Source organism: Natator depressus, chromosome 8 (assembly GCF_965152275.1).
Source record: "Natator depressus isolate rNatDep1 chromosome 8, rNatDep2.hap1, whole genome shotgun sequence".
Taxonomy (NCBI): Eukaryota; Metazoa; Chordata; order Testudines; family Cheloniidae; genus Natator; species Natator depressus.
Window position 1 is genome coordinate 43,503,985 of NC_134241.1, and position 19,276 is coordinate 43,523,260.

Consider the following 19,276-nt stretch of genomic DNA (forward strand, 5'->3'; position numbering starts at 1 on the left):
AAGCAGCAAAAAATAACCATTACTCCTAAAAAAACAAAAAACTTCAGACTTGGCCTATGCTCATAAAGCACCGAGTAGAATGAAAACGGATTTTGTTTAAATAAATTACAACCTTTTGAAAATTCCACTCTATATGTAAAGCACAATTTTACACAGAGTTCTCTCTATCTGTAAAATGCACAGCTATGGAAGGTCATGCTGCATGTGCTCATCCAGTACAAGATCACATTTTCTTCTTCAATCTTGAAGTAACGCATGCACCACTATACGTGCCTGTGCATGCCAGATAAATGGAGTTCATTACAAGGGAAAACATAGTAAGTTCTTATACAGGCATAAAGAAAAGTTTTTCGGGCACATATAGCTCACTTAAATTTGGAGGTAAGCCAGCCTCATTTGCAACTAAGGCAGTGCTGTTGGTTGAAGAGAAAAATCGGTGTGACTTTGGACTATAATACATACCGTATGGAAGACAACAGTTGTAACTTTGTTGGGGTTGCAAGGAGAGTTTCTTTCTAAGCTTTATATTTATCCAACAGCCACCAACTCAATAGCAACAAGCTATGCTGACCTTATGTGCTTCCATGGACTATTTTTTCCCCTGAGACTTAAACTCTAGAACAAGGACACAAACTAATCAAAACTGACCTCCTTTTCCCGATCTAAGAACTTCAGCATTTTCTCCCGAAAAGTTAACTCTTTGCAGCCTATGACCAACGACTTTTGTAGATGCCCAAACAAAACTGAACATTGGACAATTCAGGAAAGAATAGATTTCAAATAAAATGTTTGGGAAAGTGCATTGGCATGGAATGAATGATTGCCAACAAGTCTGCCATGCAAAGCTTTATATATGTAGCTTTATTTGCTGAAAACCCTACATGCTAAAGCAACTGCATTGATGCTGAACTGGTTCATCCGTGAGCCAGTTCCATTCTTCTCCCTCAAGACTTTAAGGAGCTAAATAAGGGAAATGCCTACACTCTTAGTTCCCAGTACCTTAAAGAGTTGCTCTGCTCACTGAAGTCTCTGGACAACCTGACTTCCTAATTAACTCTCATAGCCCTGCTGAATTCCTAACTGAGAATACAGAAAAATGCCAGGTTAGGAATATCCATGATAAAATACTTTAGAGTTTAAAAATTAAATATATTAGGGAGAAACTGAAAGTTTGTAAGCTTGTGCTTGTCAGAGTCAAGGTTTGTGTGAAGTGTGTATGGTGAATTTTTACGTCAATGTTGTCATTAGTATTGATGATTAATTGTAAGAGTAATGGAAAAGAGGAAATTGCTTCCCTATAACTGGAAGTTCTTCTAGATGTGTGCTCCCTATTTGTATTCCAAACGCAAGTGCACAGGCACACCATGCACTCAGTCAGAAGGTTTCTGTAGCAGTGCTCATCAACTCACACATGCACCACACGTAGCCTCGTGGTGCAGGCGAGGTTGTATGAGGCTGCGCAGGATGACACTCCCCCAGTCATCCTCTTACTGATGACCATAGCAGAGGGGATGGAGGGTGGGTATTGGAATACAAACAGTGACCACAGATCTCAAAGAACCTCCAGTTACAGGTAAGTAACCTCCTCCTCCTCTTCTTCTTCGAGTGATGGGCCCTATATGTATTATAAGTGCGTGTGAGTAGCAAGCAACGATCATTGCAGAGGGGGGTGCGAGGATGCAAGGGGTATTACAGTCTGGAGGAGGGCGCAACTCACAGCTGTATCAGCTGCCACTCTCAGGCTATGGCATAGTGGGTGGTAAAAAGTGTGCATAGAATGCCATGATACATCAGCCAGGGAGGTGGAGGTGGCCACTTGCAACCACGTTGAGTGTGCCATAATCCAGCCAGGTTGCGTGGTGTTAGCACATAGCATTCTCGGATGTATGCTGAGACCCACTTCGAGATGTGCTGGGAGGAGAGGCTTGGCCCCCGGATCTGTCCTCATGAAGAGGTGTGGGGCTAGTCCAGGATGGCAGGGGTGGAGATGGTGTCAAGGGGAAGGCGATGGTGCCGAGCCCAGGGGGTGAAACCGTGTAGGACGCTCTGGTGGAGGTCTGCCTATGGTGCGTAAGGATGAGTCACACCGGTGTCAAACAGACTTTGTCTATTCCTGAGTCCCATCCAAAAACCAGGCTGTGAGATGAAGGCGGCCAGGGTTGGGGTGGCAGACACTGCCCTGGTCCTGCGTGAGGAGGTCTGGGAGCAGGCATAGTATCTTAGGAGATCCAGAAACCAAAACTGACTGGCCCAGAATGGGGTGATTAGGATAATCGTGGCCTGGGGTCTTGTCAGATCTTCTGTAGGACCCGGGGAAGGAGATGAATGGGGATGGAAGGCAGGAGTTTGCTGCAGCAAGGCAGGAGGAGAGCATTGCCTTGGGAGCCAGGCTCTATGGCCCCCAGTGAACAGTACAGGGGGAACTTGTGGTTGTTGCACATGCAAAAAAGGTCCCACCGAGATATGTCCCTGGTATGGCAGAGAGAGTGGAGAGAGGGGTCATGGAGTTCCCCCTTGTGACTGATGTACCAATGCTGGCTGACCACAATGGCCAGGGAGTTCTGCATGCCCAGGAGGTAGGCCGCACGGAGCATGACAGTGGTGGATACACCGGTTCTGGAGGAAGATGGATTCCGTACAGAGTGACAGGGATTTGGTGCCCCCTTGCCTGTTGATATAGGCCACTGCCAGCCATGGTATTGTCGGAGAGGAGCTGAACATGAGCGGCATGGGTGGGAGGCCAGGACAGACAGGCCAAGCGGACTGGTCGGAGCGTACATTGATGTGTATGCAGGCCTCACGCTGCGTCCAAACCCCCTGGGTGGTGTGTGAGCACAGATGAAAGCCCCAACCGGCGACGGAGGCATCTGTGGTCAGGGGGATAGTCGGGACAGGGCAGTGAAGGGAGTGCTAATGAGCACCTTGGAAGGGTTGGGCCACCATATGAGGGAAGCCAAACCGACCATGGGACAAGCAGTGGGCTATCCAGCAGGGCGTTATGGGGCTGGACAACTGACAGGAGCCACATCTGGAGGCAGCGCATGTGCAAGCGGGCATGCAGCATTGCATAGGTGCAGGCCGTCATGTGCCCGAGGCGGCAGCGGCACACCATAGTGCAGGGGCTGCGGTGCAGGTCCTCCACCACAGCCGTCAGCGCAGCGAAGCAGTCCACCAGGAGAAAGCCAGGAGCCACCATGGAAATGTGGCGGGCACCGATAAAGTGGATCATCTGCGTTAAGAAATCAGCACTTGTCCTCTCGTTGATATAAACGCCAAGCGTAGTGAGGAGAGAGCAAAGAGCATGAATCGCAGATGTAAGCTTGGCATGGGAGGACGCGACAAGAAGACAGTCATTCAGATATGGGAACATGGAGTACCCCAGACATCAGTTGTCCTGCCATGACTGCGAATACCTTCGTGAATACCCATGGGCCGTTATGATGCTGAAGGGGATAACTTGACCTGCTAGTGGTTGGCGCCCACACGGAATAAAAAAATTTGCAGTGGACTGGGCAGATGTTGATATTTCATACTGAGAGCTGTGAACCAGACTCCCTGGAGAAGGGAGGGAAAGATCAAGGCGAGCATCACCATATGGAACTTGGTCTTGTTGATAGAGATGTTGAGAAGGGGGAGATCGAGGATGAGGGGGAGCCCTCCGCCCTTCTTCAGGATAAGAAAGTACAGAAGGTAGAACTCCTTGCCAACAAAGGAATCGACTACCTGTTCCATCCACCCTTGGCTAGGAAGGTGAGCGCCTCGCGTTGCAGGAGGGCGTGATGGGAGAGATCCCCTGTACGAGTCCGGGGGGCAGGCGCAGCGGGAAGGTAAGAAACTTGAGAGTAACGGTGCCACACAATCTCCAGCACCCAACGGTTCGTGGTAAGCTTGCCCCAGTTGTGGGAAAAAGGGCAAGATGGCCCCCAAATGTGACCGAGGGGGCCGAGGGTGGTGACGTGGGGGGCTTGCAGCTCCCGATGCATGTGTCAAAACTGTCCCTGAGGTGGTTGTTGAGGCAAGGAGGAAGAGGTGGCTGTGGCAGTGGCTGAGGCCGCTGGGACTTGTGTGCTTTTGTGGGGGCGTCCTGATAGGAGGGCAAGGGGTCTGGTACAGCACAAAGGACCGGGGTCCCGAGGGTTGTCATTGTTGCCTCTGCTGGGGAGTCTCTCTCAAGACATTGAAGCATCGCCCTCAAGTCCTTCAGGGAGTGAAGGGACTCAGCAGTCCTATACAAGAACAGCTTGTCCTGGTTGAAGGGGAGGTCTTGGACCTCCCATGGGAAGCTGGAGAACTGTAGCCACAACTCCCGGTGCATGACTACCTCTGGTGGTGAGGGAGCAGGAGGACATGTCCGCTGCTTTGACTGAAACCTGGAGGGTCACCTTGGCCATCAGGCAACCTTCTTGTACCAGGGCCTGGAAGTGTTGCCGTTTGTCCGGTGGCAAGTCATCCAGGAACTCTACTAGCTTGGCACAGTTGGTAAAGGCATACTTTGCCAGCAGAGCCTGGTAGTTAGTAATGTGAAACTAAAACGCTATGGAAGAGAAGACCTTCTGGCCCAGAAGATCCAGGCATTTAGCTGCCCTGTGGGGAGGGGCAGAGCCATGTGTGTGCTGTCTCAAGTGTTCATTTGCCATGTGTATCACCAATGAAGGAGGGGCGGGTGAGAGAAGACAAAGTCCACCCTTACTGGGGGCCAAGTACACCTCTACCCCGATATAACGCGGACCTCAGGAGCCAAAAAATATCTTACTGAGTTATAGGTGAAACCATGTTATATCGAACGTGCTATGGAGGGGCGGGTAGGGAAGGCTGTGCCTCCCCAAACAGCCTGGCCCCGCCCCCTTTCTGACCCCCACCAACTTCCCGACCTCTGACTGACCCCTTAGAACCCCCGACCCACCCAATCCCCCCTGCTCCCTGTCACCTGACCCCCCCCCACCCCCAGACCCTCTGCCCCTTATCCAACCCCCTGGCCAGAATGTCAGAGCCAGACACGCTTCTGCTGTAGGCGCCAACTCCAGGGCTGGAGCACCCACCAGCAGCTCCCCGCCCTGCCCCCCCCGCCCCACCTCCTCCCCTAAGTGCACTGCCGCCACTTCGCTTCTCCTCCCGCCTCCCTCCAAGGCTTGCCGCAAATCAGCTGTTTGGCGCAGCAAGCCTGGGAGGGAGGAAGGGAGTAGCCGAGTGGAGCTGGGGCAGGGAGCAATTCCTCTGAACCCCCCCGGTTACTTGCTGCGGCCCTCCCCACCTCCCCCGCCCCAGCTCACCTACACCCCACCTCCTCTCCTGAGCACGCCACCGCTCCGCTTCTCCCCACTCCCTCCCAGGCTTGCGCAAGCCTGGGAGGGAGGGGAAATGCTTTACTGCGTTATATCCGAATTAGTGTTACATCAGATCGCATTATATCGGGGTAGAGGTGTACCTGATTCTGCCTGTTTGGGCATGGGAGCACAGGAGGCAGGTCTGTACCAGACTGCTTGCTGCCCATTAACGATGGTCCCGGATCAAACGGTGCATACAGCTGGAGAACCTCCTCCAGGAGGAACTTACTGAAACAGAGCAGACAAGCCTCAACTCCGCGGTGGGAAGGACCTGCAAATCTCACAGCAAGATGGGCTTCCCTGAGACAGTAAAAGCAAGGGTGGTGCTCGTTGCTCACTGAGAACGAGCAAAGGCAAAGCACAGTTCTTGAACCACAGAACATGGGGCATAATCCCCCAGAGACCAGGCCCCAAACGGGCAAGGGTGAGACAAAACTATACTAACAGTAACAAACTGTAGAAGATAACAAAAAACTATAAGAATTCAGACTTCGACCATGGGTAAGAAGAAACAAGGTGATGTTGTCTCGCACAGCCTCATAACCACGTCTGCACCATGTACGGGCCTACAGACACTGATACAGAAATCTCACTTACGTTTGGAAAACAAACAGCAGGGATCTGGAGGCAGGGGTTGAGGTTCAGTGAGGTGAGGTTCAGGTATGGAGAGCTAGGGGAGTTCTGTATGTACCCAGTGAGGTTTGGCAGGGGTGTCTGGGTATGGGAGGTCTGGATGTACAGGGATTGGGTGGATGGGGAAGCAGCTCCCCGTGCAGTGACCCCTCCCCCCCACAGCTGAGGAGCAATGGGGGCAGGAAGCAGGGGAGGATGCTGAGCTTACTGCAGCTGGGGGAAGTTTCTGGGGGTGGGTCTGACATAGAACCAGACACTCCTTGAAGTGGAAGAGGAAGTCCTGTCCTCTCCTGCCTCCAGTCCAGATGGGACTAGCAGCTGATCCCTGCTCAGGGTAGGAGCCACTGGCTGGAGTGTCCCCAGCCCTGCAGTGATTTACCTCTCTGCCGGCTACTCTGGGTGCCTGAAACGATGTACCTGCTCTGCTAGGGAGTGGTGCATGACTGCTTTTGAAGTTTTCCTTTGCTTTCCTGTCAGAAAGTCATTTTTCCGCAGGAAAGCAAAGAAATCTGTGGGGGACATGAATTCTGCCATGCGCAGTGGTGCAGAATTCTCTCAGGAGTAAAATAGGAACCATCATTTGAAAAAGAAATGTAAGTTACCTTCACCAGTCATCTTCATATTTTAACAAAGTAATTATTCTTGTGTAGTTTGTCAGAGGGTTATAACTTGACTATAACTATATCAAGAACTTTGGGTTGGAATGACAGAATTCTATCTTGATCACTTACAAAACTATTTGGCCAATAAATGTTATACACAAGAATAAAAATGATGAGACCCTAGAAGTGAGTGTCAGGTTGTAGAAAAATAATATGGCATTTTAGGAATAGTATGTGATTGTGTAATGAAAGGCTCTCACAATACACATACACAAAAGGACAGAATTCAGGTTGCCAATGCATGCATCTGCAGTGTGTACACATTCCTTTTGTCTAAAAAACTTATGTAACCTCAGTGAGAATGGCAGAGCATAACAACATGTTTACATTCTACTCTGCTTCTGAGGGAAAAACCGTTATGTAGAGCAAAGAAGTAAAAAGAATCTGCATTATAGATCTGGTCCCATGTGATCTTGTTAGAAAAGTTCCCTAGTAAAGTGACCCATTCATGTTTTTTGCTGGTTGAACTGCTTGAGAACAGAATGGGAACTAGTTGCTGATCTGACACAGGCTGGTTCTCACTCAGGTTGGGGCAGTGACAAAGGGTGTCTTTCACTGGAACAGATGCTTCCAGCGGGCTTCAGAAATAGGATTATTCTCACATGCAAAGGATATTATCTACTTTGAGACAATGATAAACAGAAGAGCTCTCCGTAAGGGTGAAAGCTTGTCTGTCTCACCAATAGAAGTTAGTCCAATAAAAGATATTACCTCCCCCATCATGTGTCTCGAAAATAATTTAGATTAGTCAAGACTATAGAGGATTGAGGAACTCTTGAAAGACTTAAGAGCTACTGTGGGTAGTTGGCTAAAGTGATGGGGAAGACCCCGGGGACAAAAAAAACAACCAACCAAGATCTGGGGGAAAATACAGAAATCCTGAGAAAGGCACTGAATCTCCTGGAGTGGCAGTGGAAGACCACAAAGAATGACATTTAAGACTCCAAAAGAATCAGCATCTGAAAAAGCAATATGGAATTGGAAAGCGGGGGGAAGACAGTGAAATTCTCTAAACTCTTAGATTTGTAGCTCTTGCAGTTATTTGTAATTTTCTAACATTACTAACTCACTCAAGTTGTTTGCTCCATGCACCCCAAAAATTAAAACAGGCTCTTACCAGTGGTCTGTGCTTCAAGTTTATTAAACAAATCTCTCCAGGCTAAGTCTTGGAAGAAGTTGTTGTACCTGTAATCTACAGAGCCTAGATACTTCGCCACTGGATGAGAACCTAAGAGGAGAGAAAAATAAGCCAGTTGCTCCAAATGCTGAACATACTGACAGTATTAGGCTTGGCCTACACTAAACAGTTAGGTTGACCCAGCTACATTGTGCAGGGATCAGAAAAATCCACCTGAGCGAAGCTGGTCAGCTGATCTAAATCCCCATGTAAGCAGCACTCTGCCAATGGAAGAATTCTCCCATCGACCTAGCTACCCACCTCTCGGGGAGGTGGATTACCTGTACCAATGGGAGAACCCCTCCCGTCGGCGTATGTAGTGTCTGCAGTGCCGCTGTAGCATTTCAAGTGTAGACAAGCCCTTAGTATGGAAAGAATTTAAGTTCAAAATAAAATTATCTAGATGCTCCATTAGTATGTTTTCAATTGCAACAGAAAGCAATTTAGGCCAAAGTTTTCAGACTCGTGTGTTTAAAGTTAGGATCCTAGATAAAAAGTGGCCTGATTTTCAGGAGCGATGAGCATCTGCAGCTCACACTGACGTCAACACAGAAGCACAGCCACATGGGTTTCTCCCCAGTTATGATTTTCCTGGCATTCTAGCTAATGATGCCCATCAGGCAGCCATCGTACAGAAACTCACATTCTTCAGATGAACAGAAAAAACCACACAGTGGAGATGCAAATTAGATATCTAGAGCCAATTGCAAAGCAGATCGATCCCCAAATGGAGTTGTTCTCTCAGTAACCAAGCTGCGGTAATGCAAGTCTCTCTGTTCCAATTGTGTAGTATAATCCCTGCTGCTCAGATCAAACATTCTTAGTACAGGAGTCCAACTGTTTTCCAGCATCAGAGACGCTGCTTCAGTTTGACTCCCTTGAGCAGACCTAAACATTCTAAAGTGTAAACGAAAGCAAAAATAACAGACCGAAAGAAACAAGGACTGAGAAACTGCTGAGGAGAAAAATACTTGTAAAATAGTGAGACCCTGTGACTCAGCTCTTCCATTGTGACTCAACTCCTACTCCCGCTTTAGTCAAAGGGAATTTTGCAAATTTCTTTAATAGCCGCATGTGCATCAGATCCTTCCTTCCGCTCTGCAGGTCACCAGGGCTCTTGTCCTCAAAAGAGCTGGGATACACTGTCTGTGTTTGTATTCAGAGAAGACACCCTCTCCTCTAAATTCTGTTCTAACTCATATCAAATCTGTTCCGAAACAGGGAGGGTGCAATTTAATTAAAGCAAAAAAAACCTCAGGTTTTTTCCCCCTTAGGGGAGAAAAAAAGCAATGGGAAAAAAAATCAAGGTTTTATTAACGAGACATGTGAAACGTAAACAGAGTTAGCAAAGAAAAGTTTGCAGTTCTACTGGAACACACATGCACACTCGCTAAATGTGTCCCTAGACAACTAACTAGTTACACCTACTGCTCTTATCAGTCATTAAATACACACTTTTATCAGTGTATTTGTTTTTTCAACTTTACTGAAAAGCTTTACAAAGTTTTACTACATTCAGATTTGCAGGGTCAGAGAAAGGGTTGACTGACACAGAGCTGGCTGAGGAGGTGGTCAAGGCATTTAAAAACTACGTTCTGGAGTTAGCAATTCTGACTCCCGAGGTGTCGGAAATCTTCCACCACTTTGAGATGGGCTTTTTCACGGCTTCCTCCAAAACCAGATTAGTGATCGAAATCTGGATACTCAATTTTAAATGATAGAGGAGAACAGAACTCAGGATTGTAACTTCTATCAGTCACATTCTAGCCTCTGCTGTTCTTTGCTCAACCAATATTTTCTGTATTTTGGATTAGTCGTGTTGGCTAAGTAATGGAAAGGTTCCATAGCTTCTCCAAATCTCTTGATTTTATCCTTGTGTGCTTCCAATTCTTTAAATAGCTACCCACATTGACATTTGTGTCATGAGCCTATAATCTGCCAAAATTCCCCCAAATTCACCTCCAATTGTAATGGTGCTTTGTAGTATCCCTTGTTGTGTAAAAAGCATACCATGTTTCCAATCAAAATCCTCCTCATACCAGTGCAAATTTCAACACATCTGTGGTGTTGAATGCAAACAGACAAGAACTTCTCTAGTTCCCCTGCATTTCTTTGGAAGCTGGGGCATTAAACCTTTTCCGGACAACAAAACAGAAGGCTGCTGGTGGTTGCAAAAGAATTTCTCAACATGTCATGCACAACGAGTTTTAGGACTGTGCTACATGTTACTTCTTTCTCAATGAGTTTTAAGTAGTGTTTTGAATACCCATGCATCAGGAATTTGAGGCAGAGGATGAATTCTTCTGAGTTTGTAAAGCAAACAGCATGAGGTGGATGTTATGGAAACCAGTAATAAAAATGAACACTTCTGAGAAATTCTCTCCTTTGTTGTTCTGAACAAATGGTGAAGGTGGTCTTGTCATACTTTTCTCTGCATTCCTAGAGGGTATCTTCAGTCATTTGGACACAATATGGTCTTTTCAACTCTAGAATCAATGGCATTATGCTGGAATGCATTTTTCCTATGTGGACATTCACAGCCACAATAGGACAAATTCTAACCTTCGACTATCTTGCGTTAATATCAATGTGATTTTTTTTTAATCTCTCTTTTTTCCTTCATTTTTTTTACATGCAGCACCTAGCAGTGAACCTGTGAGCATAAGTCTCTGAAGGAAACTATTCACCACAAAATGATTCAATTATTTTTTTTCAATTGTTCATTCTGCACTACATTAAAGGCAATGTTACCAGCATAAAAGAGGTTGTAAGTTTAAGTCTTTGCCTTTCAGTGTTTTCATGGGATAAACAATGCTTGATCTTAGGCATTTTTTGGCTCCTGAATGAAGTTGATGCTGAAGAGCTGATGGAAAGTTGGGAACTGGTGCTTAAAACAGAGTTGGTTGGGTGTTTTTCAAGTAAATATCTTTTGTTGGAAAACACTGCTTCATCAAAACAAACTGTTCACAGGAAAGGGTCTGTTTCAACAGATTTTCCATATCTCATTTTAAAGTTCTCAAAACATCCCGTTTTGTCATTTTCAATCCTAAAATGTTCCAAGACTTTTCACTTTAGAAATGTAAGTTAATTTATAGTAAAAAAACAAATTCAAAAAAATTGAAGTCAAAACCAGCTGTTTTGACCAATCCAATAATTTTTTTTTTCAGTTCATGAAAATATGAAATAGACTTTTGGGCCCAATTCAGGATAGGAATTTTTTTTCAAATTCTCAAAAAAATTTTATAGGACCAGAAAACTGTTTCCTACCCGGCTCTACTTAAATCAGAGATTCTCAACCTCTCTCTTTCTGAGGGCCCCCCCCAACATGCTATAAAAACTCCATGGCCCACCTGTGCCACAATAACTGGTTTTCTGCATATAAAAGCCAGGGTCAGTGTTAGGGGGCAACAAGCAGGGCAATTGTCTGGGGTCTCATGCCACAGGGCCCCCTGTGAAGTTACATTGCTCAGGCTTCGGCTTCAGCCCGGGGTGGCAGGGATCAGGGCCCTGAGCTTAGACCCAGATGGCAGCACTTTGGCTTTCTGCCCTGGGCTCCAGTGAATCTAACCCTGGCCTTTCTTGGTGGACCCCCTGAAACCTGCTCAACACTTCCCAGGGGCTTGGACTCCTGGTTGAGAACCACTGACTTAAATCATCACCACAGCCCTGCTTCAGTGATAATGGCATTTATGATGTCTCTAGCACAGGGGTGGGCAAACTACGGCCCACAGCCCACATCTGGCTCATCAGCCGTTTTAAGCCGACCCTCAAGCTCCCGCTGGGGAGCGGGGTCTGGGGCTTGCCCTGCTCCGGCGCTCCAGCTGGGGCTCAGGGTCGGGGGCCACTCCATGCAGCTCCCAGAAGCCACGGCATGGCCCTCCCTCTGGTGCACCTGCCAGGGAGCAGGGTTGGGGGCTGCTCCACGCAGCTCCCGAAAGCAGCAGCATGGCCCCGCTCCAATGGCCCCCTCTGGCACCTGCGGATGGGGCAGGGTAGAGAGCCGCCTGGCCACACCGCTGCGTAGGAGCTGTAGAAGGGACATGCTGCTGCTTCCGGGAGCCGCCTGAGGTAAGCACTGCCCAGAGCCTGCACCCCGAGCCTCCCCCTGCACCCCAACCCCCAGCCCTGATCCCCCTCCAGCCCTCCAAACCCCTCAATCCCAGCCCAGAGCACCCTCCTACACCCCAAACTCCTCATCCCCAGCCCCACCCCAGAGCCCGCACCCACAGCCAGAGCCCTCACCCTCCCCACCGCCCCAGCCTGGAGCCCCCTCCGACACCCTGAACTCATTATTTCTGGCCCCACCCCAGAGCATGCACCCCCAACCAGAGCCCTCACCCCCTCCCACACTCCAACCCCAGTTTTGTGAGCATTCATGGCCTGCCATACAATTTCTATTCCCAGACGTGGCCCTTGGGCCAAAAAGTTTGCCCATTCCTGTTCTAGCAGGATCAGGCGCTTCTGCATTTATACACAGAAGTTTCATTCAATGGCACATTTGATCCCGATGAAACATTCTTCTGTCCATTGAGATGAACACTAACCATTCTATCTCGATACTTTAACTCTTGACTATGGTTAGATTTCCCTTGACAAGTATTATTTGCTTTCATTAATTCAGGATATTCAATCACTTGACTTCTACCACCTCCTTTAGAATGCTGAGTCAGGTAAATTGATACATTGATGTATGGTAGTCACGGACCACCTGTTTATAGTACAGATCGGTAGCTTTCACATTCACTACACTTGAAATGGAAACAACCACTTATTGAATTCAAAACTAAGATTGAAAAAACTCAACTAGTTTCACTGTTATACAGAGCTACGTTATCAAGTGGCCAGCCCGGTTCCCAGAAACTCCTAAATTTTTGCAAACCCAGCTCATAACTCCATCCTTGCTTATCCATTCAATGACATTTGATTCAATCCACTAGCCAAGCCCCTCTCTACAATCTGTCCCCCCCATTCCTCTTCTCCAGGCTTCTAGACAGTTCTAGAACACGTGTAATTGTTTCCCAGTGAATGTAACAAGAACCTTGATCTTCTCATCACTAACATTTTTGAAGTTTTTCATTCATAGTCTGAAAGTTTAGACACTAGAAAAATTAGGCTGACTTCAAATGTGTGTTGTGATCATGTCAGCCAGAATGACCTAGGAGTTGAAATAATGAAGAGAACCTCAACAATGAGCTAATTTTTTCCTGCACACAGCTACATATGGGATTTTGTAGAAGAGCCTGGCTGAGCAGTGGGGATGTCATTAACAGAGAGAAAGGAGGGAGATAGGAAGGTATCTTTGAAAACTCATGGCAATCGGGGGAGGTCCCGGATGACTCGAAAAGGGCTAATGTAGTGCCCATCTTTAAAAAAGGGAAGGAGGAGGATCCTGGGAACTACAGGCCAGTCAGCCTCACCTCAGTCCCTGGAAAAATCATGGAGCAGGTCCTCAAGGAATCAATTCTGAAGCACTTAGAGGAGAGGAAAGTGATCAGGAACAATCAGCATGGATTCACCTGACTAATTTAATTGCCTTCTATGACAAGATAACTGGCTCTGTGGATGAGGAGAAAGCAGTGGACGTGTTATTCCCTGACTTTAGCAAAGCTTTTGACACGGTCTCCCACAGTATTCTTGCCAGCAAGTTAAAGAACTATGGGCTGGATGAATGGACTATAGGGTGGATGGAAAGCTGGCGAGATCATCGGGCTCAACGGGTAGTGATCAATGGCTCCATGTCTAGTTGGCAGCCGGTATCAAGCGGAGTGCCCCAAGGGTCGGTCCTGGGGCCGGTTTTGTTCAATATCTTCATTAATGATCTGGAGGATGGCGTGGACTGCACCCTCAGCAAGTTTGCAGATGACACTAAACTGGGAGGAGAGGTAGATACTCTGGAGGGTAGGGATAGGATACAGAGGGCCCTAGACAAATTAGAGGATTGGGCCAAAAGAAATCTGATGAGGTTCAACAAGGACAAGTGCAGACTCCTGCACTTAGGACGGAAGAATCCCATGTACCGCTACAGACTAGGGACTGAGTGGCTCGGCAGCAGCTCTGCAGAAAAGGACCTAGGGGTTATGGTGGACGAGAAGCTGGAGTGTGCCCTTGTTGCCAAGGCGGCGAATGGCATTTTGGGCTGTATAAGTAGGAGCATTGCCAGCAGATCAAGGGACGTGATCATTCCCCTTCATTTGGCATTGGTAAGGCCTCATCTGGAGTACTGTGTCCAGTTTTGGGCCCCACACTACAAGATGGATGTGGAAAAATTGGAAAGTGTCCAGCGGAGGGCAACAAAAATGATTAGTTGGCTGGAGCACATGACATTGTTGGATCATGTTAAAGGAGTTCTGTATTAAAATCACAAATGAGTTTGATTCCCCATAGTTTAAATTCCAGGGTATTACTAATTAAGAGGTCTCTTGGTTTTTGGTACTGTTTCTCTCCCTCTCTGTGTGAAACTTGCAAGGTGCTAATTGTGTTAGTACATCCTAAGACAGAGTCTGTTCTCAAAGCAATACTTTGTAACAACAGAAACAGCACACAGACTCCCCGTCCTTCTGTTGTATTTATCTCGCTTTGTTAACAATTGTGATTAAAATAGAGATAGAGGATGTATGTGGATGGATGCTTGGTGTGGATAATAAATGAATGATCAGGGAGGTGCCAGCCTAAGAATCCAGTGTCTATCAGCCGAAGAAGGCGTCAAGTGGAAACAACCAGAGGACCCTGGGAGGGCAGACTTGAATTCACCCAACAGCCTCAGGGATGGGAGAACCAAAGAAGATAACATCTGGCAGCACAGGAGCCATCAGGAACGTGCCATCTGCTGACTGATTCAGCAACAGCATGATGAAGCAATTCCCATAGACTGGCATAGCAATAAATTCCTATAAAAATGGACTCTAGAAACTGAGAACTTTGGGGTCTGATTCTGCAAACCAACTTCCAGGAGTGTCAGATGTGCATCTAACAAGGCCCTGCTCCCTCCTCGTGTCCAGGCCACCTGGCCAGTGGTAACTATAACAACAACCTTGCAGAACCTGTGTGTGTATGAATGAATGTGTGAATAAATATGAAATTGAATGGAATGTTATAGCTATAACTAACTGCTTACTATGATTCTTTCTGTATTCACAATAAATGTGGCCTTTTGCCTTTTCCCCTTTAATAAGATCCTGCTGGTTTTTATTTCATTGGTATAACATTTTGGTGGAGAATTGCGAAAGGAGGAATATTGGTAAAAAACCTCAGTTATTGTAAATATTGGTGTGCACACCGCCCCCCTATTGAGCTAGGCATTTCTGTTTGGTTAACCAGCCTTCTGGCCTCCAGAAGGCAGAGGTAAAATATACAGAGCTCATATTACTAAGCTACGATTACAGAATCCAAGTCCTATTGTTAACTGAAGTATCAGGAGCAACAAGAAGACCTAAGGGCCAGGCAGTGCTGATCGCTGGAACAAGGAGTAGCAGGATCAAAGAATCTAGGCTGTGTCACTCGCTGACCTCTGCCAGGTGTGACGAGGACATTTGATAAGCTACGTTTTCAGAATCTAGGCTGTGTCACTCCCTGAATAATACCAGGAGTGACAAAGAGATTGAAATACCCGTGTTAAGATGTTTAAAAGAAAACAGGGCAAGCCAGTACCAGAGGGAGGAATGGAGTCAGAAGGAACTCCAACCTCACCTTTTGTTAAACAAATTACACCTTTTAAACAAATCCTTCAAAAATTTGGGTACAGTCCTTGGACTAAACAAGCCCTAGCTGATGTCTGCACTATTTCGGATCTAGAGGATAGATTGGCTCAGTATATCCGCATATACAAACCTTCTAGTGCTGCCAAAAGAGATGCAGCAGCAATTTGGTTGTTGTGGGAGGCATGTTAGGATTCTTACCTCTGTTTGTCTTCATGTAAAGAGGAAAAGGCATCTTTACAGGAAAAGTTAAACCAAACGGAAAAGGGAGCAGACAATTGGAAGGTGCTGGCTACAAATACCCAGAGTCAGCTGGAAATAGGGAAAGAGGCACTCCAGGAATGCAGAGAGAGAGAAAGATTCCTGTCAGACCAAGCTAAAGCCTCTGAGAAAACTGAAAGAGAGAATCATGTGCTCCAAGGTATGGTAAAGAAATTAACCTTGAAGCAGGGCAGAGCACCTGCAAATCATAGTCATTGAGAGTCATTAATTAAGAGTCAGACAAAAATTGGGCTTTGCACTAAACAGGTAGCAGCCGTTACAGCGGGTGAAAGGGGAGAAGGTCCTATGCAGGGCACCCCCAGGCATAATTACAAAGAGAAAAGAGAGTGAAAAGTTAACTCTGCAGAGGCTGGAGAGAATTAAGCAGTTAAACTTTGTGAAAATGTTAAAAAGGAAAAGTGTTAGAAAGAGAATTCTTGGTTTCTTTGTAGCCATTCTGAAGCAAAAATGGGCTCTTTTCCAAAGGAATGTGTGTAAATAAGCCAGACAAAAATAAACTGTCCGATAAAAATCATTTGACTGGACAATTTCGTCAAATCTGCTAAAAGAACATAAGGGGGTTCTATTGGAACTTAACTGCCTCAAATGTATGAAGGGAATGCAAGATGTAAAAAATAGAGCAGTGTGGAAGGGATGTTAAGGAAAAGAAAATGTGTATGTATCTATCTGTGTGTGTGTAAATCTGTAAAGTTCTAAGGACCAAGTGGTTTTGTTTTTGTTTAATGCCACTAAAAATCCATTTGACTCTTTAATTCAAAGTTGCAAAACTGACAGACCTTTTTGCTAGGCACAGGTGATTAGCGTTGTTTGGCTTTGGGATTTGGCATTTAATCCTTAAGAGGTAACTCAGTGCTTTACAAAATTTAAAATGTTTTTAAGTAGTGGCTGCAGCAGGGCAGTCAAAATCAGGAAAATAGGAAAAAATTCTAGATTCTTTTTGTTTGGTTGGTTTGTTTGTTTGTTTTTGTAACAAAATAGCAGATGAGAGCTGTAGTTTAAAAAAAATAAATTAAAAAAAGACAGTACCCCTCTGAAGCAACAGCAGGGGTGAGGTGCACAAAACGAAAAGAAGCAATGTTAGAAACACTGAGTCTTAAAATGACTCTGAGTAATCAGAGTGTCACTTTGATAAAGGTACATGAAAACTCTAAACACAAAAGAAATAGTTACACCTTATGTAAAAATTGGTATGGATAATGTTATAGAAGGTAAGCTATGGAAGGAACGTGCATTTGCCCCAGAACATGTGCAGTGTATATTGTAGAAGGGGCAAAAGAAATGCAAACATACCATGCTGCCTAATTAAAATGCGATTAGGGCTCCAAAGGAAGCCACAATAGGTTGGGTTTTATTTGGCCTGGTCTACACTGGGGGTAGGGATCGATCTAAGATACGCTATTTCAGCTACGAGAATAGCGTAGCTGAAGTCGAGGTACCTTAGATCGACTTAGAATCACTTACTTCGCGTCCTCGCAGCGCGGGATCGACGGCCACTGCTCCCCGTCGACTCCGCTTCCGCCTCTTGCAGTGGTGGAGTTCCAGAGTCGACGGCAGAGCGATCGGGGATCGACTTATCGCGTCTACACTAGACAAGATAAATCGATCCCCAATAGATCGATCACTACCCGCCAATCCAGCGGGTAATGTAGACGTGGCCTTTTTCAGATTGCTGTGTGTTTTGGAAGCAGAAGTTAAAAGTAATCAAAACTCTGGTGAAAGTTGATTGTGTCCCTTTTAAGATAGAGTCTCTGAGCTGCTGATGGCTTTAAATCCAAAAGCAAGCAGAAAGCGCCTGTGAAAATGCAAATTACCTAAATGATAAAGGAAGGAAAGAACTAGCAACACAAAGGAGCTGCAAATAAAGGACATACATGGTTAGTAAACAAATTGTCTAAATAAAAGGCCTGGTATAACAAGATAACTTTAATAAATTTAATGATAATAAGTACCCCGTAACAATGTATAGTGTGTATGATTTTTGGAAAAATCCTTTAAGGTCATATGATAATGATGCTTCTCAGCTATTACCTGTAAATAAACTTAAAGCTTAACACAGCAGGAAAAACCATTATAAACTTGGTCTGCTGTATAAGAAGGGAAACTGAGGTACCCCACCTCAGGGATTTAATGACTAAACAGTGGGATAATTTCCCCATAACCCTTAAAAGATAGAAGCCATTGAAACCTGGCCTGCCTATAGAACAAACAGGAAAATGTGGGGGCAATTCCTCTGTTTTGCCTGCAATCAGCAAGGGTATTTGTAAAAGAAATATTTTAAGCAATAATCTGCCACCCCAAAAGGGGTAGAAACATGTTCTTCTTGTCTTTCAGAAAATCAGGAAAAGCTGATGCCAGCTGAAGAGAAACCCAATACCATGAATCTACTGTCACAACAGAAATTGTGTTTTGTGTTCTATGTTTTGTCTTGTGTTTTGTCTTGTTGCTAGCACTGTTGTGTGTTTAAAAAAAAAAAATACTGCAGACCTGCAGGTAATTAAGAATAAATTAAGCTCTCTGTCCCAGCTACAGGACAGCCTAATACAAAAACAAAGAAATAGATAATTGTTTGACACTCATCAATATGAATGGATGCAATACGTTTCCGGTATTGTAAAACTGGACTTTTATTTGGGAGAAATTGTTGTCAAAATTGCACACCAACAGTCCCTGGAGGCAAAGGTATGGAAGGTTAGCTCACTTCCCATATTACACATGGGATCCTTCTGGCTACCCTGGACCTCAAGCCAGTGGGCTGGGGAGGGAGGAAAGCTATTGGACACTAGAAGTTGTACAGAATGGACTCCTCAAAAGTGGGTGTGCCTCACCTTGCCTGTTGCCCCAGAACCTTGTAGTAAAGATACATCACTAGGATCATGTATGTGGGATGAATTGGAATCACACAACTCAAATTGCCTCACAGTACCTTCTCTTGAATAGGCTACAGAGAAGGTGACACTGATGATTATAAATCCTGCTGGTTTTTATTTTATTGGTATAATATTATGAGGAGAGGCGGAGGGAACTGGGACTATTTAATCTGTAGAACAGAAGAAAGAGGGGGGATTTGATAACTGCTTTCAACTACGTGAAATGGGGTTCCAATGAGGAAGGATCTAGACTGTTCTCAGTGGTAGCAGATTACAGAACAAGGAGTAATGGTCTCAAGTTGAAGATTTAGGTTTAGGCTGGATATTAGGAAAAACTTTTTCACTAGGAGGGTGGTGAAGCACTGAAATGGGTTACCTAAGGAGGTGGTGAAATCTCCTTCCTTAGAGATTTTTAAGGTCAGGTTTGACAAAGCCCTGGCTGGGATGATTTAGTTGGGGATTGGTCCTGCTTTGAGCAGGGGGTTGGACTAGATGACCTCCTGACGTCCCTTCCAACCCTGATATTTTATGATTCTATGAAGGTAGAAGGAAAGGCCAAAATTTTTTCCCCCTCAGTTTATCATTCAGCAATTTCAGAGCCCATTTAGTTTTTCTGTAGTTTCCTTCTCTTCCATTT

At 45.8% G+C, this 19,276-nt stretch overlaps 1 protein-coding gene across 3 annotated transcripts in view; it reads right to left on the minus strand.

Moving 5' to 3' along the window:
* PACS2 (phosphofurin acidic cluster sorting protein 2) overlaps positions 1–19,276 on the minus strand; it is a 182,922-nt gene that overhangs the window by 55,805 nt on the left and 107,841 nt on the right. For all 3 annotated transcript variants that reach the window (XM_074960863.1, XM_074960862.1, XM_074960861.1), the window contains one exon: positions 7,737–7,847. In XM_074960863.1, the coding sequence (XP_074816964.1) occupies positions 7,737–7,847 (111 nt within the window). The remainder of the gene's footprint in view (positions 1–7,736; positions 7,848–19,276) is intronic.